Source organism: Prunus avium, chromosome 1 (assembly GCF_965620075.1).
Source record: "Prunus avium chromosome 1, drPruAviu1.hap1.1, whole genome shotgun sequence".
Lineage (NCBI taxonomy): Eukaryota > Viridiplantae > Streptophyta > Magnoliopsida > Rosales > Rosaceae > Prunus > Prunus avium.
This window is the reverse complement of record NC_142284.1, coordinates 46,597,577-46,623,200: the sequence shown is the minus strand read 5'-3', so window position 1 is coordinate 46,623,200 and position 25,624 is coordinate 46,597,577. Positions and strand designations below refer to the sequence as shown.

General features: G+C 39.5%; 7 protein-coding genes across 8 annotated transcripts; 4 read left to right on the top strand and 3 right to left on the bottom strand.

Annotated features, from left to right (window-relative positions):
* Positions 1–2,863: 2,863 nt before the first annotated feature.
* Positions 2,864–5,046, bottom strand: LOC110768380 (Thioredoxin superfamily protein). Its single transcript, XM_021972108.2, has 4 exons — positions 4,594–5,046; positions 4,018–4,120; positions 3,413–3,574; positions 2,864–3,224 (listed from the first exon to the last, which is right to left on the bottom strand). The coding sequence occupies exons 1-4, from the start codon at positions 4,854–4,856 to the stop codon at positions 3,057–3,059; spliced, it is 696 nt and encodes a 231-aa protein (XP_021827800.1). The 5' UTR covers positions 4,857–5,046; the 3' UTR covers positions 2,864–3,056.
* Positions 5,047–5,333: 287 nt separating this feature from the next.
* Positions 5,334–6,800, top strand: LOC110768140 (RING/U-box superfamily protein). 2 transcript variants are annotated; one of them, XR_015833006.1, is made up of 2 exons: positions 5,334–6,253; positions 6,366–6,800. XR_015833006.1 is itself a non-coding variant. In XM_088247313.1 (1 exon), exon 1 carries the CDS (start codon positions 5,725–5,727, stop codon positions 6,136–6,138), a length of 414 nt encoding a protein of 137 aa, XP_088103439.1. In that variant the 5' UTR covers positions 5,334–5,724; the 3' UTR covers positions 6,139–6,305. The 2 variants fall into 2 exon arrangements, 1 of the variants encoding a protein (XP_088103439.1); XM_088247313.1 differs by lacking the exon at positions 6,366–6,800 and having other exon boundaries at positions 5,334–6,305.
* Positions 6,801–8,483: 1,683 nt separating this feature from the next.
* LOC110768124 (putative nucleoredoxin 2) lies at positions 8,484–12,501 on the top strand. The gene is made up of 3 exons (XM_021971811.2): positions 8,484–9,061; positions 11,077–11,571; positions 11,683–12,501. Exons 1-3 carry the CDS (start codon positions 8,906–8,908, stop codon positions 12,301–12,303), a joined length of 1,272 nt encoding a protein of 423 aa, XP_021827503.1. The 5' UTR covers positions 8,484–8,905; the 3' UTR covers positions 12,304–12,501.
* A 713-nt stretch (positions 12,502–13,214) lies between these two features.
* Positions 13,215–16,855, top strand: CPK29 (calcium-dependent protein kinase 29). The gene is made up of 8 exons (XM_021971802.2): positions 13,215–14,162; positions 15,053–15,196; positions 15,333–15,485; positions 15,622–15,737; positions 15,835–16,002; positions 16,108–16,235; positions 16,415–16,514; positions 16,605–16,855. Exons 1-8 carry the CDS (start codon positions 13,466–13,468, stop codon positions 16,680–16,682), a joined length of 1,584 nt encoding a protein of 527 aa, XP_021827494.1. The 5' UTR covers positions 13,215–13,465; the 3' UTR covers positions 16,683–16,855.
* A 103-nt stretch (positions 16,856–16,958) lies between these two features.
* On the top strand, positions 16,959–19,812 carry LOC110768169 (Pentatricopeptide repeat (PPR) superfamily protein). The gene is made up of 2 exons (XM_021971857.2): positions 16,959–19,482; positions 19,568–19,812. The coding sequence occupies exon 1, from the start codon at positions 17,041–17,043 to the stop codon at positions 19,369–19,371; it is 2,331 nt and encodes a 776-aa protein (XP_021827549.2). The 5' UTR covers positions 16,959–17,040; the 3' UTR covers positions 19,372–19,482; positions 19,568–19,812.
* A 156-nt stretch (positions 19,813–19,968) lies between these two features.
* On the bottom strand, positions 19,969–22,830 carry LOC110768179 (2-oxoglutarate (2OG) and Fe(II)-dependent oxygenase superfamily protein). Its single transcript, XM_021971869.2, has 7 exons — positions 22,488–22,830; positions 22,305–22,389; positions 21,885–21,982; positions 21,682–21,779; positions 20,890–21,019; positions 20,599–20,786; positions 19,969–20,392 (listed from the first exon to the last, which is right to left on the bottom strand). The coding sequence occupies exons 1-7, from the start codon at positions 22,712–22,714 to the stop codon at positions 20,319–20,321; spliced, it is 900 nt and encodes a 299-aa protein (XP_021827561.1). The 5' UTR covers positions 22,715–22,830; the 3' UTR covers positions 19,969–20,318.
* Positions 22,831–23,907: 1,077 nt separating this feature from the next.
* EMB1793 (LYR family of Fe/S cluster biogenesis protein) lies at positions 23,908–24,609 on the bottom strand. The gene has a single exon (XM_088245215.1). It carries the CDS (start codon positions 24,553–24,555, stop codon positions 24,094–24,096), a length of 462 nt encoding a protein of 153 aa, XP_088101341.1. The 5' UTR covers positions 24,556–24,609; the 3' UTR covers positions 23,908–24,093.
* Positions 24,610–25,624: the final 1,015 nt, after the last annotated feature.

The following is a 25,624-nucleotide window of genomic DNA, read 5'->3' as shown; positions in this document are numbered from 1 at the left end:
AGAAAATGAAGGATACAAACTTCTTTTTTTCGTCAATTTCCTCCCCGCCGTCTAATCCTCAACATTTTATCCAATTTTTTGTTAAATCATTAAAAATATATTTTTTGTTGTTGAAAAAATAGAAAGAACATAACCAAGAAAAAAACCCTACCCCACCCACAGACCCAGCGCCCCCTCTTCCTCCCCTCTAGTTTTTTTCTCCTTCTCATCCTCTCCCTGACGCTTCTCCCCCACACCCAGCGACTCCAGCCCATTCCCAGGGATTCCAGCTTAGCCCCTTCAACCCTCTCTCTCTCTCTCTCTCTCAACCCAGTTGTATTTTCACTCAATATAATCGCCTCCTCCTCCTCCTCCTCCTACAAAGGATGCAACCCTTTCCTCTCTCACTCATACCCACCTCCCCATCCCTAGCTGTATTTTCACTCAATATTAAAGGTGGGTGTTAATGGCTTCTTGAGTTGGAATTAGGGAAGTGGCTAGTGGAATTGGATGGAATTTGGGGAGGAGGAGAGGAAGAGAGAGAGAAGGCTATGGGAGTGGTGGGTTGATTTTTATTAAAATTATTTTATTTTTTATATTTTATATTTAATGTTATTTTATATTTCAGTATTTAGTTATTTTTAATGTACAAATTAGATGAAATGTTGACGAATTAGATGACAAAGGGGAAATTGGCAACAAAAAAAAAAGGAGTTCATATCCTTAATTTTCTAAAAAAAAGGATAATGGGCAAATCGAAAGTTAGATATAAGTTTATGGGGTAAATCACTAGTATACCGTACATTAAATAATAAAAATAGTCAGTTAACTTGCAAAAATTTGAAGAACTGAACTTTTATACTGATAAAAAAAACTTTTATTAAAACGCATTAAAATCATAATTTAGCAAGCCTACGCAAATGTAGGTTAGATCAATTGGCTTTACTTTAATGGCATGTTTACTAATTCATAATCGGGTTCGAAGGAATTTGTCACATCCCGGATCGGCTCCGCCGCAGCACGATATTGTCCGCTTTGGGCACCCTTCTCTGGCCCTCACGGTTTTGTTTCTGGGAGCTCACTACCAACTTCCCAGTGGGTCACCCATCCTGGGATTGCTCTGGCCCCCAACTCGCTTAACTTCGGAGTTCTTACGACTCCGAAGCCAGTGAGCTCCCAAAAGGCCTCGTGCTAGATGGATGCGAGTGTGTACATATAAGGCACATCACCCCCTCTCCGTTGGTCGATGTGGGATCTGACAATCCACCCCCCTTAGGGGCCCGACGTCCTCGTCGGCACACTCGCACCACACGGCAGAGTGGCTTTGATACCAAATTGACAGGACCCGCCCCGAAATTCCTCGGAACCCGAGACGAATCCTGTGGAAATTCCAACATCAAATTCGGCAGAAAGTCTCGATTTTTAGTAAGTGGGCCCGACATCGGTAAGATGTCGGAATTTCCACAGGATTCGTCTCGGGTTCCGAGGAATTTCGGGGCGGGTCCTGTCATAATTGAATTGAGGAGGAGTTGGAATATGGATTCCCATTAAAGTTTTTTTTGTTCGAAATTGAGTTTCATTAAATAGAAGGTCAAAGCCAGGTTACATCAAATTGAACTCAAATAATTGAGTTCACACAAAATGCAATACAAACAGACATAGAGCTCACTACAAATAAAACTAACAAAATGCATAGAGCACACATAAAGGCATTAAGCCCATATAGAGGCCAAGAGCCCACATAAAGGCAAAAAGCCCACAAAAGGCAAAAGCCCACAAAGCACAACACAAGATTAGGAAACCCTAACACCATTAACAGATATGTGCCGCACAATCCTACCGCCACAAGCTGCACCACCATAGCAAGCCGACAACCACCAAAGAGAAACCAGTAACCAACAGAAAATGGTGGTGAGCAAGCCACCCAAGCTACACCTAGTAGGAGTAGCGCTACCATAATCCAAGCAATAAGTGCGATTTGCACTTTAAAGGCATCCTAAACTCCATCCGTTCCACCGAGGATAGACAACGGAAGAAACATCTGTGGAGTCAAGGAGCCGATGATAGTTGTTAAGACCAACCAATGTGATGCAGCCTCCAACAATGAGGAGAGAAAATGCATTGCAGAAACTTGTAAAAAGCACCAGAAAAATAAAATCGAAGCCTTCACGGCCTAAAAGATGAAACAAATTAAACTTAAATAAAAGGAAAAGAGGAAACAAAAAAAGAAGAAAAGAAAAGGAGCTGGCTTTGCAAAATCAGAGCAGCAACCCAAAAATGGAGGAAAAGTTTGGGGGGGGGGAGAAGGTAGGGAAAAAAGGGGGTGAAGGAGAAAATCAGAAAAGAAGTAAAAAAGCTAGCTCTCCATTAAAGTTGTTTACTAAACTTTGTGGAATTGGGATAAGAATGGTATTGATTCCTTATAAGTTGTTTACTAAATTATCATGAATTGGAATTGAAAGTAGTTTGATTACTAAAATGCACTTGTTCTAAATAAATTATTGGTTTAAAATGGATGGTAAATTTGGAATTTTAAATTTTATGTGAGAATATAATGGGTAAAAAAGATAAATTATTGATCCGCTAGTTCTCCGGGAATTAGAATACCACCTCTCACCCAAGAGGCCAATTCCTCAAAAATCAAGAGTTAAATTCCTGATTTTATGTGAGTGCCGCTTGTTCTTTCATTTCTTTATATGAAGTAAACACAAGAGTAATTTGTAATCGGAGTTCAACTCTTTATTTTGATTCCCATTACGATTAGTAAACATGCCATAAATAATCAAGGATAAAACTGACCTTTTTTCCTGTCCTTTTACAATTGCTAATTGGAAAACTTAAAACACATGAAAACACCTTCCCAACAATGTTGTGCGCTTGATCATAATTCAAACAAGGCTAATTGCAATACTACATTATAAGAGGTACAAATGTTTTAAGCAGACTAGATCCAATTTTCAGCAATGTTACAGATCATTTATTTCCATGACTTACATTTATACAATTAATTGAAACCAGCACTGTTGAGTTTATTCTTCAACCAACCAAAGCACCTGAATCAATTATTAGCTCATCCTTCACAAGAAGAAGTGCAGATTTTCCTGGTTCTTTGGCACCTCATTGCCAACTAATGGGTCAATGGTTTTTTTCCATCCATTAAAATCTGTAGGGGAGCCAGCATCAGGCAATACAAATCCATTTATAAAGAAAGTTGGCGTTGCATACACCCCTCTTGAAGCGCTATACTGCATGTCAAAAGACATTCAACATGAAAAAAACAGATTGGGCAAACTTGATGATTGAATCCAAAACTCAATAAAAATGAATCAAAGATACTGATAAACACTGGTAGTTAATATATCCTGAAAAATGTGCCTAATTATCACACCAATTGAAACATATGTAAAAAAGAAATGAACATATACTACATTACCTTGAAGGAAACCCTAGTTTTGAGATCCGTTTTCCGGTCATTGAGGCCGGATTCAAGGTCACTATGATAGGAGTTCCCAACTACTTCTGTGACAGAGTTGACAATGTCATTTGCAACTGCAACTCTGGAAAGGTTGCGAGTTTGTGCATTATAATACTTCTCCTGTTTAATTTTGTGGAACAAGTTAACAACACATCAATATATTGGCTAATAAACTATCAAGCAACCAAGCCTTTTTCTACACAAACGAATGAAAGTAAAAGATTTCATAGGAGAAATAAGAGAATGAAATCCAGCCAAGTAAATTATCATTTTTTATTTCCTTTTATAAAAATAAAAATAAAAATAAAAAATAAAAGAAGAAAACAGCTGAGTGATGGACACGAATGAGAGGCAGTCTGCAAAATTCAATCTCTAGTTCAGATAGACCAATAGTAGCTAGCCACCACATGTGACTATTTATATACAAGACCCAAGTACACAATCAGGAGAAGTACAGGAGATGCAAGTCAATGCCTAATCAGCGCAGCAAATGAAAAATGAAGTACAGAATTAGCACCCAAAAAGAATTTGAATATGCTATAAACAAACAAGCAAGTGTTAACCTGATTCTTGAAGAACCACTCCAACAATGGGAATGTAGCAGAAGCGTTCAGCTGATTTACGATGTGTAGTACACGAGAGCTAACAAAAGCATTGTCATGGTAACTGCAGTTTCAGAAACGAGAGTATTTTGTAACTACTGTGCAAGTTTAGCAAGGTAAAAAAAAACTATACATTTCAACAGTTGACAGACAAATGGGCAGATAAATCAGGATCATGAAAAATTTACCAATGTCTCAATTATTAATTTTGGAAATTAACCCTGGTGAATTCAATTGGTCAGTCTAATAGTTTCTTATTCACTTTTAAGTTTTCTTTATAATATCTGAATTCAATTCAAGCCCAGAAATCATTGGCCATTGGCAATTAAAGAGAATCATAACTCCCAGTTAAAACATAAATCTGGCGTTTTATATAATAAATTAAGCCATGCAGTCGGTTTCTCAAAAGCTATGCTTGTTTGATTGATCGTTTCGTTCTGTTTCTTATATTCTTTTCCCAGGCGTTTTCTGAAAACCAAAAGGAGAGCCGAAAAGCAAAAGAGAGAGAGAGAGAGAGAGAGAAATATGTCTACTTACGGCAACGGTAACAGGTGAACCACCACCGAAATGCGAGGAGCGTAGTGCCGGAGGGCTTGTTTGAGGGGTGGCCAGGCGTCCCTACTGTCTGGGCACACCGGGTCGAAGAACGCTTCAATCAGGATCGAATCCGAGTCAACTCGGTGATGGCCGTACACGAACCCATCGTATTTTGCAGGGGGTAAGTTTTGTGCACATCCCTTCAAAACAAAGACCACCAACAACACCCAAGCTGTGTGTAATAACATGAAGATTCTGTGCATTTTTTTCGTCGAGCGGATTGTGCAAGGAAGGTAAATCACCTGAGCTGCTAGACCAAGACTAGATAGATAGATATATATACACACAGCCTACAGCAACGACTTCTTCCCCTTATTTTTTTAATTTTACTTTGACTATTCTGAAAAATATTTGATTATTTCATGGCCGGTGAAATTGTATCTTCCCTGAATTTTGACGAAAATGAAACAGTAGAAGGACGTTGTAACTTCCCTGGTTTATGGACAAATTAGATGGTAGGATTTCCAATGCAACCGATGCGGAAAAATCTATTGGGTTGGTATCGTTCAAATTAAATCCAATTAGTTTTAAGTTTGGGCCTATCGGGTAGCCCGCAGTGTATGTGGATAATGAAAGCGGAAACCAGGGATAAGTTTGTTGCAGAGCCCAGCGCACATAATGAGGGCCCACGTGGACTTAAAAAGTTTCCAAAACTTGTGAAATACGAAACGCGTGAAGAGGCAGCCAGCCAAGGAAAAGGAGTGAAAGAGAAATGAGGTATCCATGATATCGATCTCCTTCCAAATGGAGCCGTTACGCACCCAAAAAAACCGATACACACGTCACCTTTGGTTACTGTAAACCACCCCGGCAACACCTCACTTTCCCACCTCAGATCCATCTCCCTAAACGATCATATTTAATTCCCCAGCTTTCACTTCTTTTTCTGTTTCTGTTTTGTTTTGTTTTCTAGAAGGTTACAAAACCCTATTTTCGGCTATATGTTTTGCAGTTAACACCACCACCAGTTGAGTGCAGTACCCATCACTTGAGCTTCTCCGCAAACACCACTAGCCAAGCCAGCCACCCTATACTGGCGTAAATAAATTGATCCATTGAGAAAGAAAAGAAATGCTTGTTTCGGTGTTTATGGCTCTGCTTCTACCAAGCGTGGGCATCAGCGCTGTTTTCGTAGTGTACATCTGCCTGTTATGGTATGCTACGAGTAACCAGGAGCAGCTCGAGGTTGGGTTGCCGGTGAAGCAGGTTTCCCAAAAGGGGTTGTCAGCCTCTGAACTCGACAAGTTGCCTAAAATCACAGGGAAAGAGTTGACGACGGAGAGGACGGAGTGCGCGGTGTGTCTCGACGAGATAGAGGGAGAGCAAGTGGCTCGGCTGGTTCCCGGTTGCAATCACGCTTTCCATCTGCTATGCGCCGACACCTGGCTTTCTAAGCATTCCTTTTGTCCAGTTTGTAGGGCCAAACTCCACCTTCATCAGGATCTTCCACAGTACTCTGTCACTTGTTCTGAAAATCCCTGCTAATTAATTAAGATACAAGAAAAGGAGAAAAAAGGATATTAGAGAAAATGTCCACTAATGTACTGGGGTACTGTTGAATCTGCTGATATTCATCGCCCCGATTACGCCTACTGCTACTGTATGTATCAACTTAATTAATTATTAATTTATTATTTTGAATATTATTAAAATTTTCTGACTTCTTCTACATAAAGTGAAATAAAATTTGTTAACATGAATTAAAATGGTAGGTTGGGTTGGGTCACCTGGGCTGGGTCTCATGATTGTGCTGAGCTGTGTGACTGCTACACTGCCAGTATGAACTCGCTACACTACACAGTAGCATATCTCTTGCGGGTGTGTGTGCGCCGTAGGGCCACGTCAGTGAGTTGGTGAATGGTAATTGACCAGTTTGACCCCCAAAGTCCATGCGCTGGGTGCGCTGGCAGTATTCATTCAATCCCCCATCTGAAAGTTGTATTTCTTCCACCAGAAATGATTTGATTGCACGCTACGTGTCCAAATTTGTGTCTAAATTGTTTGATTGCAGTTCGCTAGCTGTGTATGTTTCTTCGAGTTCAAAGGGGTAATTGATATGCATACTCCAGCTGTAACACTTATTACTGTGAGAACAGCTTTTCATTTAAGTAGACAATAAAATTCTACACAAATTTCCAATATTGTGAGATACAGTACAGATACAGAGGAGGACTTAACTCCTCCGGAATCATCGGGTTGGGTTTTACATACTCAGAAAAGGTAGGCAATGGTGGAATGCTTAGCTGTGTAAATGGTTCGTATTACTATTACATTCTAGATTTATTGTTCAGTTTATTCCAAATTAACTACTTGGAGATTTCATACACCCTTTCTCATTGAGACGATCTTCTTAAAGGCATATTTTGATTTCTATGCGTTTTTGCTACGTGATAAAACATCAACTTCAAGGCAGGGGAAGTCATGAATCAAGAAATTTAGATAAATCAAAGTATTGGAATCGGATCAACTATTCCTCTTGGTTGGTCTTATTCTTGATTTTAAAGGTATTCGATTATGAATTTTAAAATATAACTGATGAAATTTATGATTTCTTATGTGTTAATAAACGTAGGTGAAATCAAGCATTGAAATCATTCCAATACCCATTCCTGAAAAATAAACATGCCCGTGTTAATTTTACACATTGTCTTTACTTCATATCGTAAAAAAGCTTACAAGTTGCACCCCCATCAAAGGGCAATTCTCATTTGGATTATGGATTTGAAGGAGGATGATCCAAACCTACAAATTCACATGGGCCTCTTAATTTTGAGAGTGATTAAAAATATCTTGGGTTTAGCCCAATGTGTTTTCATTTTGAGCTGGAGAACCCAAAGCCCACTGAAATATTCAAGTCCTATATATACCCAAGTAAAGTAACCCAACCAAACTCGCACGCGAAACGTTGGAACGCGGAATTTCCAAAATCCGTTAAAATATTAACGGCAACCCACCACAAGAGTGAGTCAACCTTGGGTCATGGGCCCTGAGCTGAACCACTTTTCCCTATTCTTTTATACTTTTCTTTTTCCAAGTCTTTAAATTTTTTAAAAAGTACAGGCGTGTAGCCGAAATACTTCCTCACGCCACGTGTTCATAGTTTAAGAGGACACGGAGCCTACAATCGCTGGCTTGCAGGTCACGAACTCTTTATCTAATTAGATGATCACTTTGGCTTTCTCTTTCTTCGACAATGTCACAAGTCACAACAATGCAAATGCAATGCGGAAGGACAGGTGGCATCGGTGTTTAAAAGATAACTTCTGGTGGGACCCAGTTATATTCTAAATGATTGTAGGTTATTGAGAGCAAGCCAACAACTTCCCATGTAGCTGCACGTGACACCACTTGTCGTGCGTTTTGAACGTCAAAATAAGATGAGGAAGGGGAATTCAAACTCGGGTGTAAAGTGGGGATCTCATCAGCTCTAATTAATTTGACTTGTTAATTAGATAACAAGAGCTTTTACCCTTATTTATTGGACGTTTTTCATAATTGTGATTTTAGTCTTATTTGTTTGAGTGTTTGGTTGACGCCGTTGGATTGCAGCTGGTACGTAAAAGGTAAAGGGCTCTCGTATTTTCCAGGAAAAGGGAAGAAGGAATAGTTGGAGTTGAAGTTGAAGAGAAAAAGAGAAAGTGGGAAAGAAAGTAGAGAGACAGGTGTCCCTCTCTGTTGGTATGGCTTTCACAAATCACGACCATCAATTCAAAATCCTTTATGACTACACGGACCTTGCCTCTGCATTGTTGCCAAGTGCCAACCCATTACCCAAATATAAATAGCATGAGTCATGACGATATATATAATAGAAAAGAAAAGGCATCCTAGCATGCTCGTCTATGGACCAACCAATTACCTAAACATGTGGCAGCTTATGGTTTGCTTGGGTTCACCTTTCAAAGTGGGGACAGATAAGCGTGGATGTTTTGGATACAAATTGCGGTGGTGATTGAACAAGCATCAGTTTTGCCAGGTGCGCTACAAGTAGGTAATTTGTGTCTCTTGGCTTGGGGAGATTCAGATTGATGAATGCTTTGTGTTGGAGTTTTGATGTATGTATGTATGTATGAATATGAATATGATGGGGCTGAATTAATTAGCACACGATGTACTTAATGACGTGGTAAGTAAGAAGAATAAGGTTCTTCTTCCTTGGAATATATAAGCGTACTGGAGGCTTCTTTTCAGTTTTGGATTTTATTAGAGCCTGCGGTACTCTTGTGTGCGTCTTGTAGCTCAACAGATATATATGACGAAGGAGATGAACCTGAAGATCAATCATGATTGTCAAGCTGTAAGCAACGGTGGCGCAGCTTCTGATGCCGACACCGTCTCAAGCTCCAGAGTTTCATCTCTCCTGGCCTCCAAAGATCGTGACTTTCTTCTTTCTCCAACTGGAAATCAGGTTCTCTCTCTCTCTCTCTCTCTCCATAAATTTCTGTACAGCTAGCTACTACGTACTGTTAAGACCTTTACACCGGAAAAGTTGTTTCAGAGAAAAGTAAACTTGAGTGTTTGTGATGAACAACGTTAACTAATTGAACTTTTGTATTGAAATAGTTGATATTTTCTTTCCGAGTAATAGAGTTTCGTTTTTGGAATAAAACCTACAAATTTCATTAAATATACTAATTCAACTGGATGTACGGAACTTTCTAGAATTATCAGTTGCAACTTGCAACAATTTTCTGCAATCCGATTCAATGATTCTGAAATATCGTGCTATTTCGCATAAGCATAAAATATCGTACCATTTCTCTAAAATAAAATATTACCATAATTGTTAGTTGCAACGTATTTTCCCCCTAGATCTTTAAGAATTTAAATGAAAAAACCAGGATTATTTGAGGTAGGTTGAGATAGATTTAGATTTGGTGGGTGGCAGATTTGTCTTGAACTAGCTTGAATCATCAGCTTATTTTACTTACTCATATTGACAATAATGATAGACAAACTTGGATATTAGTACCAGATTTATCTTGAATTAGTACCTAATTAACTTTTTTAAAAAAAATGACTTTTCCTATTGAGAGATGCGATAATATACTAAATTCATACACACTCACTCCTGATTAATCTTATAACAAGTATCCATATTGTTCATGTTTTGGGTAATATATGTGTGTACGTAACGTACTTAAGTCTTATTTTATTTGGTATTTTATGTATAAAAAAAGTTAGCAAAGTTAACAATCCAGAAGAAGAAAAAGGGAAATTATAAACCTTGGTTTGGTTGAAGGCACCGAGAGTTGAACATTTTGATTGAATATAGTTGTTTATTATTCATCATGTATGGGTAGCTAAGCGAAACAAATGTGTACGTAAGTGCATGTTGATGGTGAATAACAGAAATGTGTTATTAAACAAAGCAAACGTGTATGCCATTCAAATGTTGTAAAAGTTTTTATCACTTGTTCTGATTGTATTGTAGTTCCCATTCTCCATGGTTGTTCGTTCTCCTTTTTTATTTTCTGTCTTAAGTTGGTGGCCGAAATAGTCCATGAAAAACAAACAAGGTTTTGAACTATGTTTGATTCTTGCAATGTATAGATTGTTAATTTTCTTTGGTCGGTCACTCACTCACTCACTCCTCCGGAGTATAATTAATGCGTTCTACTCTTCTTTTTAATTAAAAGAATGTAATTTTCCACGGCTGAAAAGATAGGGTAAAAAACCAACGACTTTTTATGTGTAAACTCGGATGGTATGCTAAAATTCACTGTCAATGGATTCTCATTTTTATCTTGTCTTCTCTTTGAGGGTTAAAAGCGAAAAGTTAATTGTAAACTCGGATGGTATGCTACTATCCATATTCTATGGTAGATGTCACGGGATGCACATGCCAATTGATGTCTTAATCAAAAGGAAGATGGGCAACAGCCGCGTTGGCTGTCTATGGAGAAGAACCACTCTAAATCGACATGTGGCACCTTAATTATATCAATTTTGCCCCACATTCACGTTATTGGTATAACACGTGGTCCACTGGCACCCATCCACTTGTATTTTTGGTGAAACATCGCTTTCGAGCTTTTGTAGATTCTAGAGCCCCTATCCTGTTCCTTGGTGGAAAAGTTTCGGGAAACTATTCGGTGCTGCTGGCAATCTTAGGCTTATTTCGCCACTGACCTAGTGATGATCTGATCTCATCTGTTCCCTTGTCGGAATTATTCAAGCCCTCCATATTCCCATCCATTAATCTGATTATGGTTACTGATCTCATCCACTTCAATCGGGTTTATATTTGGCCTGGGAATAGTTCTTAAGAATATATATATGTCTTTCGAAACAAAAGAAAAAAGGTGGTATTCAATTGTCCTTATCCTCAATATATATATTCTCAATTCTAATTAGTATGAAAAAGAAAGGGAAAGCAAGTTATAGATATATCAAGATTCAAGAGCGTTTTGCTTGTGGCAGGTGAAAGTTTGTGATCTTGAGGGGAAGATCATAGGGCTCTACTTCTCAGCCAACTGGTACCCGCCATGCTGGAACTTCAACCAAGTCCTGGTTGGCATCTATGAGCAGCTCAAGAGTAGTGGGTCTAATTTTGAGATTGTGTACATCTCGTCTGATGAAGACGCCGATGCCTTTAACATCTACCATGCATGCATGCCATGGCTGGCCATTCCCTTCTCTGATTTGGACACCAAGAAAGCTTTGAACCGTAGGTTTGACATAGAAGGCATTCCCAGCTTGGTTATTTTACAGCCTAACGATAATAAAGACGAGGCCACACTGCGCGATGGAGTTGAACTTATTTACCGCTACGGGGTGGAAGCCTTCCCTTTTACAAAACAAAGGTTGGAAGAATTGCAAGATGAGGAGAGAACGAGGCATGAGAACCAAACTTTGACAAATTTACTAACAAACCACGACAGAGACTATCTTTTGGGTCACCCCACGCCTAAACAGGTAACTTTTCCTTGTATATATCCATGCATCATGCATGTACCACTGCCTATATATATAATAATAATAATATGCATGGATGTCTATTATCTTGTGCATGCTGCATGCATGCAGGTGCCTGTTACTTCATTGGTAGGCAAAACAATTGGACTCTACTTCTCAGCTCATTGGTGCCGTCCATGCGTTAATTTTACTCCTCGGCTGATCTCCATCAACCAGAAGATTAAGGAGCAAATGCTGGTAGATGGAGAGGACTTCGAGATAGTATTTGTGTCCAGTGATCGTGACCAAGCATCGTTCGACTCCTACTTCGACACCATGCCATGGCTAGCGTTGCCTTTTGGAGATCCAAACATCAAACAACTTGTCAAGCATTTTGATGTCAAAGATATCCCTTGTTTGGTAATTTTAGGGCCTGACGGTAAAACCGTGACCAAGCAGGGTAGAAATCTCATCAACTTGTACCAAGAAAACGCCTATCCCTTCACCGAGGCAAAATTGGAACTGCTGGAGAAAAAAATGGATGAGGAGGCTAAGAGCCTCCCTAGGTCGGTGTACCATGGAGGGCACCGGCACGAGCTTAATTTGGTATCGGAAGGCAACGGAGGAGGACCCTTTATATGCTGTGACTGTGATGAACAAGGATCAGGTTGGGCTTACCAATGTCTTGAATGTGGATATGAGGTGCACCCCAAATGTGTGACTCTGACTGTTGCAGCCAATAGCAACAGGTGATTCAGTTAAGCGTTGTGTGTGCGTGCCTTTGTGCTGATGCTACTAATTAAACTTGAGCTGTATTATATAATTTCTGATATTCGTTTGTTAATTAAGATTTGAGATTGGGATTCCCTTTGAATCATTTATATATGTAATGTGGTTCTCATTTCTCAAGTAATTAATTGGCACTGAAATTATTGGGTGTGATCACAAGTACATCTCTACGTGTTCTCTTACGATTTTTTATTATTTTGTTTTCTAACAAAAATGCTAGTCATACCACCACCTCTATAACTCTAATAGAGGTGGATCCCATTGCATTGATGGGCTCCACCTCTTATATTAGAGAGTTGATATGCAAGGTGGTAAATGTCTAGCTTTTTCCTGCCCAAGTCATTTTATTGTGAGGGCCTTATATATGGCCCTTAAGTGAGGTCTTATCTCTTAATTGTTGGATGAGGCTAACTAATTTGATCCAACGAAAAATCAATTTAATCCAATAATTAAGAGATATAACCTCACTTAAAGACCATATATAAGGTCCTATAGAATTCTTGTTCCATGCCTAGAATTGCTGTTTTTTGAAGGTTTACAGTATTAGCCCAAAAGTAAGTCAATTTTAAAGTGGACGATATACAAAATTCATATTATGGGAAACTTGTTTCGCTTTAATTCTGTGAAGTCCATGGGCCACATTTGTGTATTGCAAACTAGTGCTTATTGGGCCATAGAAGTTCAATTCAATTTCATATTCAGATCCAAGTCCAGAAGTTGGATCAAAACGGGGCAGAGAAGAATTTTAGAGAAGGGAGAGGGAGCCATAAAATCGAAACGCACATACACGTGAAATGAATTGCGTAAGACTGAAGCGAGAGACAAAATTGGTAACGGTGGGCAGGTCTCTGTTTTTTTTTTTTCGGTCAATGCAGGTCTCTGTTTAGGCATTGCAAAGTAAAGCGTACGCGGGCGAAAAGTGTAGCTAAGTGACGAAGAATGATGCTCAGGACAATCCAAAGGGGAAAAGCAAGGCACAAATTAAAGCGCAGCGCAAGAAGCAAACAACTAAATATGCTCTGCTCCTGAACGAGTTAAAACCTGTAAACAAACCCAAAAGCCTCAAACTTTCTGTCTCTGTGTCTCTCTCTCTCTAACATACACATACACATACGCAAGAGGGAGAATGGGGCTCTGCTTCACCAGATGTCGATCCCGTGACATCCCAATCTCTTCCTCATCAGATTCACCTCCTCCCCACTACCAGCAAACATCCAATAAAACCACTTCTTCAAAACCGAACCCGTATGCATCAGCTTATAATAAACCAGGCAATTCTTTTGGCAAGACCCCTTCGTCATCTCAGACTCAGATTGGACCCATTCTGGGCAGGCCATACGTGGACATAAACACCTTATACACCCTTGAAAAGGAGCTGGGAAGGGGTCAGTTTGGTGTCACTCATCTTTGCACAGAGAAGGCCACGGGCAAAAGGTACGCCTGCAAGTCCATATCAAGGCGAAAGCTTTCGACCAGCAAGGACATTGACGATGTCAGGAGGGAGATTATGATACTTCAGCATCTCACAGGGCAACCCAACATTGTGGAATTCAAGGGTGCTTATGAGGACAGGCAGAATCTGCATTTGATCATGGAATTGTGCTCCGGCGGTGAGCTTTTTGATCGGATTACTGCCAAAGGGAGCTACTCTGAGCGTCAAGCCGCTCAGATTTTCAGACAGATTGTGAATGTGGTTCATGTGTGTCACTTCATGGGGGTGATGCATAGAGACCTCAAGCCTGAGAATTTCTTGCTGGTCAGTAAGGATGAGAATGCCCCTCTTAAAGCCATCGATTTTGGACTCTCTGTCTTCATTGAGCAAGGTAATTATTTACTAATTACTCTGAGGCCCATATCTTTCTGTCTTCCTTGTCTTTGTTTCGATTTCTAGCCTGGCTTATTTCTGCAACTTAGTTGAGTGTTCTTATTTGCGTTATTTAATTAGTTTGTTTAATGATTTTATAATCTGACTTTTTTAGTACTGCAGTATCTGGTTTACACTGAATTTGAAGAATCAATCATAGTTATTGCTTTAAGGATGAAGAATAATTGTCCAGAAAAATCATATGTATGATTGCTAGTTTAAAAAAGGGTGCCTAGTGTAGAAGAGATTTGATGCCATTGTGTGTCGAAAAAGACCAAGTCAATGATGAATGCGACAGACAGGTCAACCAAGTCAACAATTTTAAAAATAAGGAAGAAGACAAACAGAACAAAGAAAATAAACGCAATATGTGGAGCATCACATCATGACTAGATTATGCATTAGTGAATGAAACACTGTTTAATGGGGTGTTAATTGGTTTGCTCTCAGATCAAGTCACCATGATACTCGTGTTTGTGAATTTTCCCTCTCCTCTTCTTAATTTTGGCAAAATTTGTGTGAAAATGGGATAGTACCTTCCAATCACGATATGCCAAGTGGAAAAGTTATCACACGTGACATAGCGTAATTAGTATGAGATTGCATAACAGTGCTATCCCGTTCCACACAGGTGTTTGTCCCAGGGAGGCACTATCAAACACCACTGAGCACTGACTAAAACTACCATGGTACTTGATATCTAATACCATAAAACACGATAATTTTAGAGCTCTAGTTGTCAACTTATAATAGAGCAGGGTATATATTTAGTTTTTTCGGTCACATGAAGAAACACTCAACACAAATATATTTAATGATCGGAATGACTTGGTAAGCAATTCTCTGCAGGGAAAGTGTACAGGGACGTTGTTGGGAGTGCCTACTATGTGGCCCCGGAAGTGTTGGAGCGAAATTATGGGAAGGAGATAGATGTGTGGAGTGCTGGAGTCATTTTATATATTCTTCTAGCTGGAGCGCCTCCCTTTTGGGCTGGTAGGTGTACTTGCATGGCTTCATTTTATGCTGCTCTCTGTGTGCGTTTCATCAACCGATGTTAATTATTTACAGTTTGTTTTTAATCTTAATTCTACGCTTTTGATCTGTTCTGTGTGCCCAAATTCTGTTTTAGAGACTGAAAAGGGGATATTTGAAGCAATTATAGAAGGCAAACTTGACTTGCAAAGTTCCCCATGGCCTTCTATCTCTGATTCTGCAAAGGATCTCATCAAGAAAATGTTAACAAGAGACGCTAAGAAAAGAATTACAGCTGCTGAAGTTCTCGGTAAGTGCATAATTGCTTGTGTCCTGTTGTTGACAGCTAACTTGAGTCAATCTAGGGTTCATCCTTGATGTGGAGCACTGAATTGATTGGGAAAGTCATCCATTCATGTCATTTACATTGTGTGTATTTTAACCAGAACATCCATGGATGACGAAAGACGGTGAAGCCTCTGACAAACCAATTGACAGTGCTGTTCTAATTAGGATGAAGCAGTTCAGAGCAATGAACAAGCTGAAGAAACTTGCTCTGATGGTAACTGATCTTAACCATCAATTCTTTCTCCAAATTTGCTATTTTCGTAATTTTCAGAAGCTGATAGCTTTTCCTGGATGCCTTCTTTTCCTTGTAGGTAATAGCGGAAAACCTTTCAGAAGAAGAAATTCATGGCCTGAAACAAATGTTCAACAACATGGACACAGATGGAAGTGGCAGCATCACATTTGAAGAACTTAAAACTGGATTGACAAGGCTGGGATCTAAGCTTAGTGAAACAGAAATAGAACAGCTGATGGATGCTGTCAGTACTAGAAAAATCTATCTTCATGCTCAGCTTTTTGATCAGTTGGCTTTTCCTCAGCATTATCCAGTTACATTTTTTATTTGGTTTTGCTTTTGTGGTTAGGCTGACATTGACAAGAATGGGACTATTGATTACACTGAATTCATCACTGCTACCATGCATCGCCATAAACTGGAGAAGGAAGAAAACTTGTCCAAGGCTTTCCAGTTCTTTGACAAGGATCAGAGCGGGTTAGTTTACTAGTTTTCTTCAACTCATCGTTCATGTGAGATCTATTAATCTATAAATGACTTAAACCCCTGTGAGGAGTGATGATCATTCAAACTTTTAATCATGTTTATGTGCGGCGACGATCAATTTTATTGGGAATTAGATGTTCCTCATTCTACTTGTGGTTTGAGCTTGGCAGGTATATCACAAGAGATGAGCTAAGACAAGCAATGACTAAATATGGGATGGGGGATGAAGCTACTATAGATGAAATCATTGATGATGTGGATACTGATAAAGTAACTCCCTTCTGTTTCTGTTGTGTGTTTTTCATCATAGACTTCAATACTCTGAAATTGACTGAATACTAACTGATTTAAATTTTGTAGGATGGGAGAATCAACTACGAGGAGTTTGTGGCAATGATGAGACAGGGAGTTCAAGATTCTGATAATAAACAAAGATAGATTTGAGTTTTACCCCCAATCCATCTATATACAAATAAAAAAACTTCCAATGGCAAAGGCAATAGTTCCAACTTGTTGCTTCTGCCTGCCTCTCTGTTGTAGGCTTTGGCGCCATTACCTCACTTTCTACTTGTAACTCATCAATGTCTATAAATAAAATTAAGCTGTTATTATATATCATGTACGACATCAATAAATTAATAACAATAACAATATATCCAATTTCAGATTAAAAAATTGCCTTGCAAGAAACTATTTTCATTGATTTTAGACATCTAACTATTTTGATTTGCTCCTCTAATAAGACAAAGTAAAAAATTTAAGATACAAACGACATGTCGCTTAGGTAAGGAGTAATATGTTCAACGAAGCCTACGTTGTTAAAACACTTTTGGAGGGAAGTCGCTGCAGAGAAACCATGACAAGGCAACCTCTGAATCTGTTGGACCATTTGCATCAAACTATCCTCCAATTTCTAAATCCCTTCACAGCTTCTTTATCACAGGCACGTCAAGCCCATGCCCAGATACTCAAGACTGGCCTCTCCAGTGATACCAATCTCACCACCAAGCTCCTCTCTCTCTACGCCAACAATCTCTGTTTTGACGACGCAAACTTCGTTCTCGATTCGATTTCAGAGCCCAACTTGTTCTCCTACTCTACCCTCATTCACGCTTTTGCAAAGCTCAACCAGTTTGGCCATGCACTCGGTCTGTTTTCTCAAATGCTATCTCGAGGCCTCCTGCCGGATAGTTTTCTCTTCCCTAGTGTCGTCAAAGCCTGCGCTGGACTGCCGGCTTCGAAAGCCGGGAAACAGGTTCATGCCATCGCGTCTGTATCTGGGCTTGCTTCGGATTCGTTTGTGCAGTCCTCTTTGGTACACATGTATATTAAATGTGACCAAATTAGAGATGCCCGCAAGCTTTTTGATAGAGTGCCTCATCGGGATGTGATTATTTGCAGTGCTTTGATTTCTGGCTACTCTCGCCGTGGATACGTAGATGAGGCAATGCAACTCTTATCTGAGATGAGGGATATGTGTTTGGAACCCAATGTAGTCTTGTGGAATGGGATGATTGCGGGTTTTAATCAGAGTAAGTTATATGCCGATACAGTTGCTGTGTTACAGAAGATGCATTCAGAAGGTTTTCGACCTGATGGGTCTAGTATTTCTAGTGCTCTTCCTGCTGTAGGACACTTGGAGGATTTGGGCTTGGGGATTCAGATTCATGGCTATGTGGTCAAGCAGGGACTTGGGTCGGACAAGTGTGTCGTCAGTGCACTTATTGATATGTATGGGAAGCGTGCCTGCTCATTTGAGATGTCACAAGTTTTTCATGAAATGGATCAAATGGATGTTGGTGCTTGCAATGCTCTAGTTACGGGGCTTTCCCGAAATGGTCTTGTTGACAATGCACTGGAGGTATTCAGGCAATTTAAGGACCAAGGGATGGAACTGAATATTGTGTCTTGGACATCCATAATTGCTAGTTGTTCCCAAAATGGGAAGGATATGGAGGCTTTGGAGCTTTTTAGAGAGATGCAGGTTGAGGGTGTGGAGCCAAACTCTGTGACTATCCCTTGCTTGCTTCCAGCTTGTGGCAATATTGCAGCCTTGATGCATGGGAAGGCGGCCCACTGTTTTTCCCTCAGGAGGGGGATCTCTAATGATGTGTATGTGGGTAGTTCATTGATTGATATGTATGCAAAATGCGGAAAAATCCGTTTGTCTCGGCTTTGTTTTGATGAAATGCCCACCAGAAATTTGGTTTGCTGGAATGCTGTTATGGGCGGATATGCAATGCATGGAAAGGCTAATGAAACTATGGATGTGTTCCGTTTGATGCAGAGGAGTGGTCAGAAGCCTGATTTTATCAGTTTTACCTGTGTATTGTCTGCGTGCAGCCAGAAAGGTTTAGCAGACGAAGGATGGTATTATTTTAATAGCATGTCAAAGGAACATGGTCTAGAAGCTAGAGTGGAGCATTATGCTTGTATGGTGACACTTCTTAGTCGTTCTGGAAAACTTGAAGAGGCTCATTCCATGATCAAGCAAATGCCATTTGAACCAGATGCTTGTGTTTGGGGAGCTTTACTGAGTTCTTGTAGAGTTCACAGTAATGTGACTCTAGGCAAGTTTGTTGCAAAGAAGCTCTTCAATTTGGAACCGAAAAATCCTGGGAACTACATTCTTCTGTCGAATATTTATGCTTCCAAGGGCATGTGGAGTGAAGTAGATAGAGTGAGGGATAAAATGAAGAGTCTTGGTTTGAGGAAGAACCCAGGGTGCAGTTGGATTGAAGTCAAGAATAAAGTGCACATGCTTCTTGCAGGAGACAAAGCGCATCCTCAAATGAACCAAATTATTGAGAAGTTGAATGAATTGAGCTCGGAGATGAAGAAATCAGGATACTTCCCCAATACCCACTTTGTATTGCAAGATGTGGAGGAACAGGACAAGGAGCAGATTTTGTGTGGACACAGTGAAAAGTTGGCTGTGGTGTTAGGGCTTCTAAACACTCCTCCAGGGTCTTCCCTTAGGGTAATTAAGAACCTCAGGATTTGTGGTGATTGCCATGCTGTTATAAAATTCATCTCCAGCTTTGAAGGAAGAGAAATTTCAGTCAGAGACACCAATCTCTTTCATCATTTTAAAGATGGAGTTTGTTCTTGTGAGGATTATTGGTGAATTATGAGCATGGCTGACTAGGGGATTACTCTTCAAAAGAGTGAAGTTAATTCTTCAAGCCATTAAGTCCTTTAGGTAGAGCACAGTGCAGAGACAACCGTGAACCTTAAGGTGATGGAACTAAACTTAGCTTACATACTTCTATTATGGTTCTTCACAATGTTGTAACGCAATGCGTACTGGTTTCCGTCTGTAGGTTTTGCTCCCTTTTTCTCTTGCCGTGCTAAAAGAAATGAAGCTTATCACTAATTTTGGCCTCAAAATATACTCCAAGGATGAAAGGGGTGGGAAATCCTCCTCTCTTGCACATTGTGGAACTAGGACAGCATACAAGAATAGGAAGTTATGGATGAGTCTCATTTTGAGGTACCTCATGTAGCTTCGTTTGTGGTAAATGTGAATGATATTGCACCTTGACTTGTGTGAATGTGTTTTTTTCCCTTGTGCAGCCTTATTTTCAAGAATGATTGCATCTCTTGGACAATTTGGCATTAAAAAAAAAAGGCAGTGTGATAACATTAACAGTTTCAATAGAAACTTGGACATTAAAATGAATGATAAATAATCCCTCATACCAGCCTGTAGTACGGGAAAGAATTAAAAACTGAACACCGAGAAAAATAATGAGAACATTGTAAAGGTTCAAAACAATTTGTAACTATATCTTTCCGCCCAATAAAAAATCGTTATTTGGGCAACTTTCTGTGTTCTCTCAATGGTATAAAATACTATTATTTTGTTAACTTACACTGTTCTCTCAATGATATCAGTTGCGGAAGGACAACCCCTAAACTGAGTGCTGGTTAGACCAGCAAATCAAGAGAATGTGGGGTTAGACCATTCTAACAGTAGTGCGTCTGGCTGCGTTTCATTTGTCAGTTTTTCTAGATCTCCAAACCGCCTGCATCGACACAACTCTCTCCCCATATCCGGCCAAATATAATGCCTTAGACTTTGTACTCTTCAATATGCATCCACTTCGTAGATGACCACTTGTTACCCCTTATCACAGGGCATCCACCTACAACAAACCATAACATGAATCAAAATCATGTACATCATACGCTGAATGACCAAAAACAGAGAGTTAACACTGCAACAAAGGCCAGGCCACATCATATTCGTCTTAAATGCATGCAAACTTTGCTACTTAAAGAATTAACACTGCAAAACCAACGCTGAATGACAATAGATTTTCGCCAATGGAGAATGTGCAAAATGGCTAACCATGCAAACTTGTTGGGTCTAGACTAGCATCAGGCCTCATGCTCCAGAAAAGTAATGCATCACCCATTTTAGGTTTCACCGAAAGTCCCTGTTTACCACATTCAGATAATTCATTCCACCATCGCACAGAATTGAAACTCCCCTTTGCAGCAGGAAACACTGTCTCACCGCCTTCTTCAACATCTGACCTGAATCAATGGCATAAGAAATGATAGAGGGAAAGAGAACACTGAGAAAACCAGTTACTGTAGTAAATATATTGAACATATTGGACGGGAGAAACTGTCTTACAGATACATCAGAAGAGTGGCAATCCGTTGGCCCCCATTCTTGGTGTTGAACTCATCAAGGAAGTAATCAAAATGTGCATCATATTTCTGTCCAACTTCATAGTGGAGAATCTGAAGTCCTTCTCCATGCTCTGAAAATTGTATGTCGGATAAAAAATCAGCAGATCATGCCTGACACTGAGATATAAAAGATAAATGGATATACACACCACTACGAGAAAAGGAAAGAGCTCATGCAATCACATAGGCAGAAAAAAGAATTACTGCATATCTGAATATGTATTTCAGAATTGTTGAACAATCTTATTATATTTGTAAGACTCCATCACAGTCATGCATTTTGAATTTTTATTAAAAGACAGAGTCAGGGCTAAGGTTTGGTTGGGTTGAGTAGCATTGCAACCACCCAGGCCTAAAAGAAGCTCGACAAAGCTTTTGTGTTTCATTTTAATTAAACAAAACACAGGATCAGTATAGAATCTATAGATCTATGATAGAACCCCCTACAATAAGTGAATATGAGACCTCCAATACTAAAAAGGATAGTGGAGTTGTAGAGAATTATGATTCCCAAGTGACATTTAAGCTTAATATTCATCTCGACACATATTTATGGATGATACTACTAATGATCTAGCTAATGCCTCTCATAACCATCAGCTACATCATAGACGCCACCTGTGTGAATTCTTTTTCCTCTTAAAATTTCAGTGATAAGAAAGGCATTTGAGAAAAAGAAAAAGAAAATCTGGACTGGAAGAAACACAATCTATCTACTCTAGCAATCACATACCTACAGGAATGAAAGTGAAGTCTGCTATTCTCTTCTCAATATCGCTAACTATTTTATCACGTCCCCTCTTCAGAAACATTCCAGAGCTTGTCCGCACCCTGCATGCAGAGAAGGAATTCTAGGGTATGGAAAGAAATTTCTAGGGTATCATAGACTACATTAATATTTGTAGGGAAGAGATCAAATGCATAGAAACGCTTTACCTACTATCTTTGCTCTTCCCAGTCTTGCTATCGACAACAGTTGACTTTACCATTTCAGGTTTAGCAAGATTTATTAAGTAGTCACATTCGTCCTTGGACTGTTACACATAAGACATCGGGATGAATTAACATTCTCGGACAATAACCAAACAATTTTTTCAACACTCATATGGATGAATTAACCACAGGTCCCCTCCTCCATTCAAAAGAAGAAGAAAAAAAAAACGAAAAACCGAATCACATTTATACCTCATCTTCATTGCTAAAATCGAATGACCAATGCCATTCATGCTCACCATGAACAGAAACACCAGCGATGGCAAATAAATTAAATAAATAAAGGCCCAGCCATAGCCTAATTCACATGGAGCGGATAAAATAATAAAAAGAAAAAGACAAAACAAAAATGAGGAAACTAACCAAGAAATTGTGATATATGAAAGCTCTGGGCTCCCAAGAAATCACTTCTGTCCACTGATCTTCTCTATCCCCGAATCCATCGGTTCTGAGAAATATAATTAAATTTTTTTAATCCAGAAAAAAATTGAAATGCCAAGCAGATCAAATTCATCGCGACCGTAGACTTATGAGCGAAACGAGTACCTCTCAACGGTCCCGCGCCTAAAGGAACTGAGATCGTTAGGTGAAGATTCGTCGGTGATAACCGGAAGGGAAACGATTCCAAAAGCCAGAAGCATCAGCAGCACCACTATTAGCATGAATAGCATCGACAAGACGAGCGTGAACGTCGACCATTTTTTGCTCTGCAACCGACCATATCTACCCTTCGCCATTGTTGAATGAGCTTGAAACCCAACCGCAATTCTCATGCAATAACGAGCAATGAATACTTAATTTATAATTTCTTGATGGCTCTCTGAGAAACAGAGCTTTCAGAATCTCACTGGGAAAGATGGGGGTTAAGAGAGCGTTGAAGTCACTTTTGAAACGTGTCCGTTATTTATAGGTTCCAGAATTTTCTATCCATAGACTATTTGACGAAATTATCCTTGTCCTAATGGGGAATGACGATATATTTTTATTTTCGGCGACGCAATTTATGGGTATGGTAGTAATCTCATAGGTCGTGGTTTTATTTTTCAGCTTTTCGAGTGTTGTTGTGGGCTGCACACTGGTTATGACTCTCAGCAAAATCCTAGAGTTTTCAAGTCGTCTTTGTTGTAGTTCTTCTTATTGCAAGCTATTGTCCAAGTCATTAATCCCCCTTTTCTTTATAGATTTCTAGTCACAATTCTATCTAAACCTAAAAATTTACTGAAATTGAAATTTGGGTGAAACATGTTTGTTTTAATGTGAAATGGGGACTAAACAAACAAACAATCCACCACAGCCTTGCAAGTTGTAACACCCATAAGAAAACAGAAAGCTAGCCAAGTCAATGACAGCAAAGTGTTCCCTTCTCTATAAACAAGTATGATCACCACCGCAGCACTAACACCATCCCAAGAAAGGGGGTGGCAAAGGCAATCTTCCACCTTCTGCCTCCATAAGGAAAACACCATTTTTGAATCCTTTCTTCCTTGTCATAGATTTCGTATTCGGGAATAGGGGATCATGATGACACAAAAGAAAACAGGAAACAAAAAAACATGAAACAAAGAAGAACATTCTAAGAAATCCATGACTTCAGCAACCACACCCCACCTGAGGACTGAAATGCCCTCTCAAGTCTCTTACAATCTTTCATGCTTCATTTCTGACCTTCCAAATCCAAATGGATCTCAGCAGCCCTGAGCAATAATCACTAGTATGAGTATCACCTATGTTGTTCATAACAACAGCCTCTTGTGTTGTACTTCAACCAACAAGATTTGTTCTATTTGATGTCTCTGCTTGTGTCTTTCATTGCATATGGTTATATGGTTGGTTGGACATCTAATTCCCTCTTCAAGTCAACCTTGAGCACTAGTGATTGGTCTCATACAAGAAAGCTAAATATAATTTGTCAATGAATATTGCAGCTATGCTATCGCTCATCAGCAAAATGGAACCACGAAGCAAATACCAAACCAAATCTGAGCATTGTAGCTATTTCAAAGAAAATAAAATTTGAGTATCTCATAACAATTTTTTGTGAATTCGTTATTTAAGGATTGGAAAAATATCACACAAGATGGCATTACATACCCAAACACATCTTTACAAGTTACAACAACAACGAAGGAAAAATAAATCAAACCGTTTACGCTTAATCTCCACCGCCTCGCTCCTTCTGAATCTGCTGCCTCTGCTTCTCGGCGACCTTATCTATAGCCGACTGCACAGCATCATGCCCACCGATGAGCAATCGGGTAATAATTTCCGGATCTGTCTCCAACCGGGCCTCCTCGAACTCCTTCCTTGCGTTCTCTCTCAGGACATCTCTCCAAAGCACGCCCCGAGAGTCCGGCCACATGAAGAACCGAGTCGCCCTGATAATGTCACGATACAGACCCAGTGCCTCCCGCCGAGTGCTGGTGAGTCGCCGCCGGTTCAGCAACTCCTCCTCCTCATCGTCGAGGTGCTTCTCCTTCTTCACTATGTGCCTGTCTAGAAGCTCCTCGATGGTGTCCGGGCCTTCATGCAATAGGCGCCGGCTACAGCTAAAAACGATGTCGTAGCGCTTGATGAGCCTCAGAGGGATTCGCCATTTCTGTAGACTCGTCGTCATCGCATCTCTCTGGGCAGTTTGGTCGCGCAGAGATGCCAAACATGAGATAGAATAGAATAAAGAATGAAAATATAAGGTGGGCCTAAGGAGCCTAGTAAATCAGATGGGCTTATAATAAACTTTTGAAAGTGGGGACGATTGAGCCCAAATTGTGTGGTTTGTCTAATCCACACAAGAACGACATAATGGGTACATTCGTTTTCACTTTGTTAACCGGATTGTACCAAGATGTTTTTTTTCATTTATTTAACGAGAGAGAATCATTTTCATTAAAATATATCCTAATTTAACCAATTAACCAGGCTGGATTTCAGCGAAAAATGAGTGGACCGATTACGTTAATTTGGTATGAGATTGTATTTTCCTTGAAGGACGCCCCGGTACAAGGAAAATTACAAAAGGGCTTTTATTCCCGAGTAATGCTACACTTACCATATTTTTAGACCACATAATGTGACATGTCCATATCATATGCTACAATAATTAAATTAATGAAATATATTTTAATAAAGAGAAGAGAAAAAGGTATTAATCACATTAATTAGCTAATATGGTATATACACATCAACTGTCACATCATGTGTGGTATAGAAATGTGGTAAGATATGTATTATTCTTTATTCCAAGCCCTTTATTTTAGGTTTTTTAGTTTTTTCATCAAGTAATTAGGGATGTTGTAGAATTACATATTACTACTGATCCAAAACAATCTAATTCCTAATCTAGGACTGCCTTCCAATATCATACTTTTAGTTAAAATGCTATTCTCTTTTCTTTTTTTGGTTCTGGCTTCCTTATCAAATTGTTCTTCTTCTAATTCTTTGCGGTCTCTAGGTATTTTACATTCCTTGCCAAAAACCAATTAGGAAAGCCAACTGTAGTACAACACGTGTAATAAATTTGTGTTAAAATTGAATTTGAAATTGTATTGATAGTTGCTTCCTAATAAGATTTGGTTACCAATGTACCATACTAGTTAGTATTCATGTATGCCTAAACTGGCGCACAAATATCAGATGAGAGGTATATTTATTGCGCTCCATAAAATGCAGCAATGTTACAGCCATTC

Coding starts and splice junctions, on each gene's coding strand:
- LOC110768179 (XM_021971869.2), bottom strand. CDS start 22,714: ATGAGAATTGCGGTTGGGTTTCAAGCTCATTCAACAATGGCGAAGGGT. Junction 21,780..21,884: donor GGGAAGAGCAAAGATAGTAG/GTAAAGCGTTTC, acceptor CTCTGCATGCAG/GGTGCGGACAAGCTCTGGAA. Junction 21,020..21,681: donor CTTCACTTTCATTCCTGTAG/GTATGTGATTGC, acceptor TACAATTTTCAG/AGCATGGAGAAGGACTTCAG.
- CPK29 (XM_021971802.2), top strand. CDS start 13,466: ATGGGGCTCTGCTTCACCAGATGTCGATCCCGTGACATCCCAATCTCT. Junction 15,197..15,332: donor AGCGCCTCCCTTTTGGGCTG/GTAGGTGTACTT, acceptor ATTCTGTTTTAG/AGACTGAAAAGGGGATATTT. Junction 15,738..15,834: donor TGAAGAAACTTGCTCTGATG/GTAACTGATCTT, acceptor TTTTCCTTGTAG/GTAATAGCGGAAAACCTTTC.
- EMB1793 (XM_088245215.1), bottom strand. CDS start 24,555: ATGACGACGAGTCTACAGAAATGGCGAATCCCTCTGAGGCTCATCAAG.
- LOC110768140 (XM_088247313.1), top strand. CDS start 5,725: ATGCTTGTTTCGGTGTTTATGGCTCTGCTTCTACCAAGCGTGGGCATC.
- LOC110768124 (XM_021971811.2), top strand. CDS start 8,906: ATGACGAAGGAGATGAACCTGAAGATCAATCATGATTGTCAAGCTGTA. Junction 9,062..11,076: donor TTTCTCCAACTGGAAATCAG/GTTCTCTCTCTC, acceptor TGCTTGTGGCAG/GTGAAAGTTTGTGATCTTGA. Junction 11,572..11,682: donor GTCACCCCACGCCTAAACAG/GTAACTTTTCCT, acceptor GCATGCATGCAG/GTGCCTGTTACTTCATTGGT.
- LOC110768169 (XM_021971857.2), top strand. CDS start 17,041: ATGTTCAACGAAGCCTACGTTGTTAAAACACTTTTGGAGGGAAGTCGC.
- LOC110768380 (XM_021972108.2), bottom strand. CDS start 4,856: ATGCACAGAATCTTCATGTTATTACACACAGCTTGGGTGTTGTTGGTG. Junction 4,121..4,593: donor GTTCACCTGTTACCGTTGCC/GTAAGTAGACAT, acceptor CTGAAACTGCAG/TTACCATGACAATGCTTTTG. Junction 3,575..4,017: donor AGTGGTTCTTCAAGAATCAG/GTTAACACTTGC, acceptor AAAATTAAACAG/GAGAAGTATTATAATGCACA.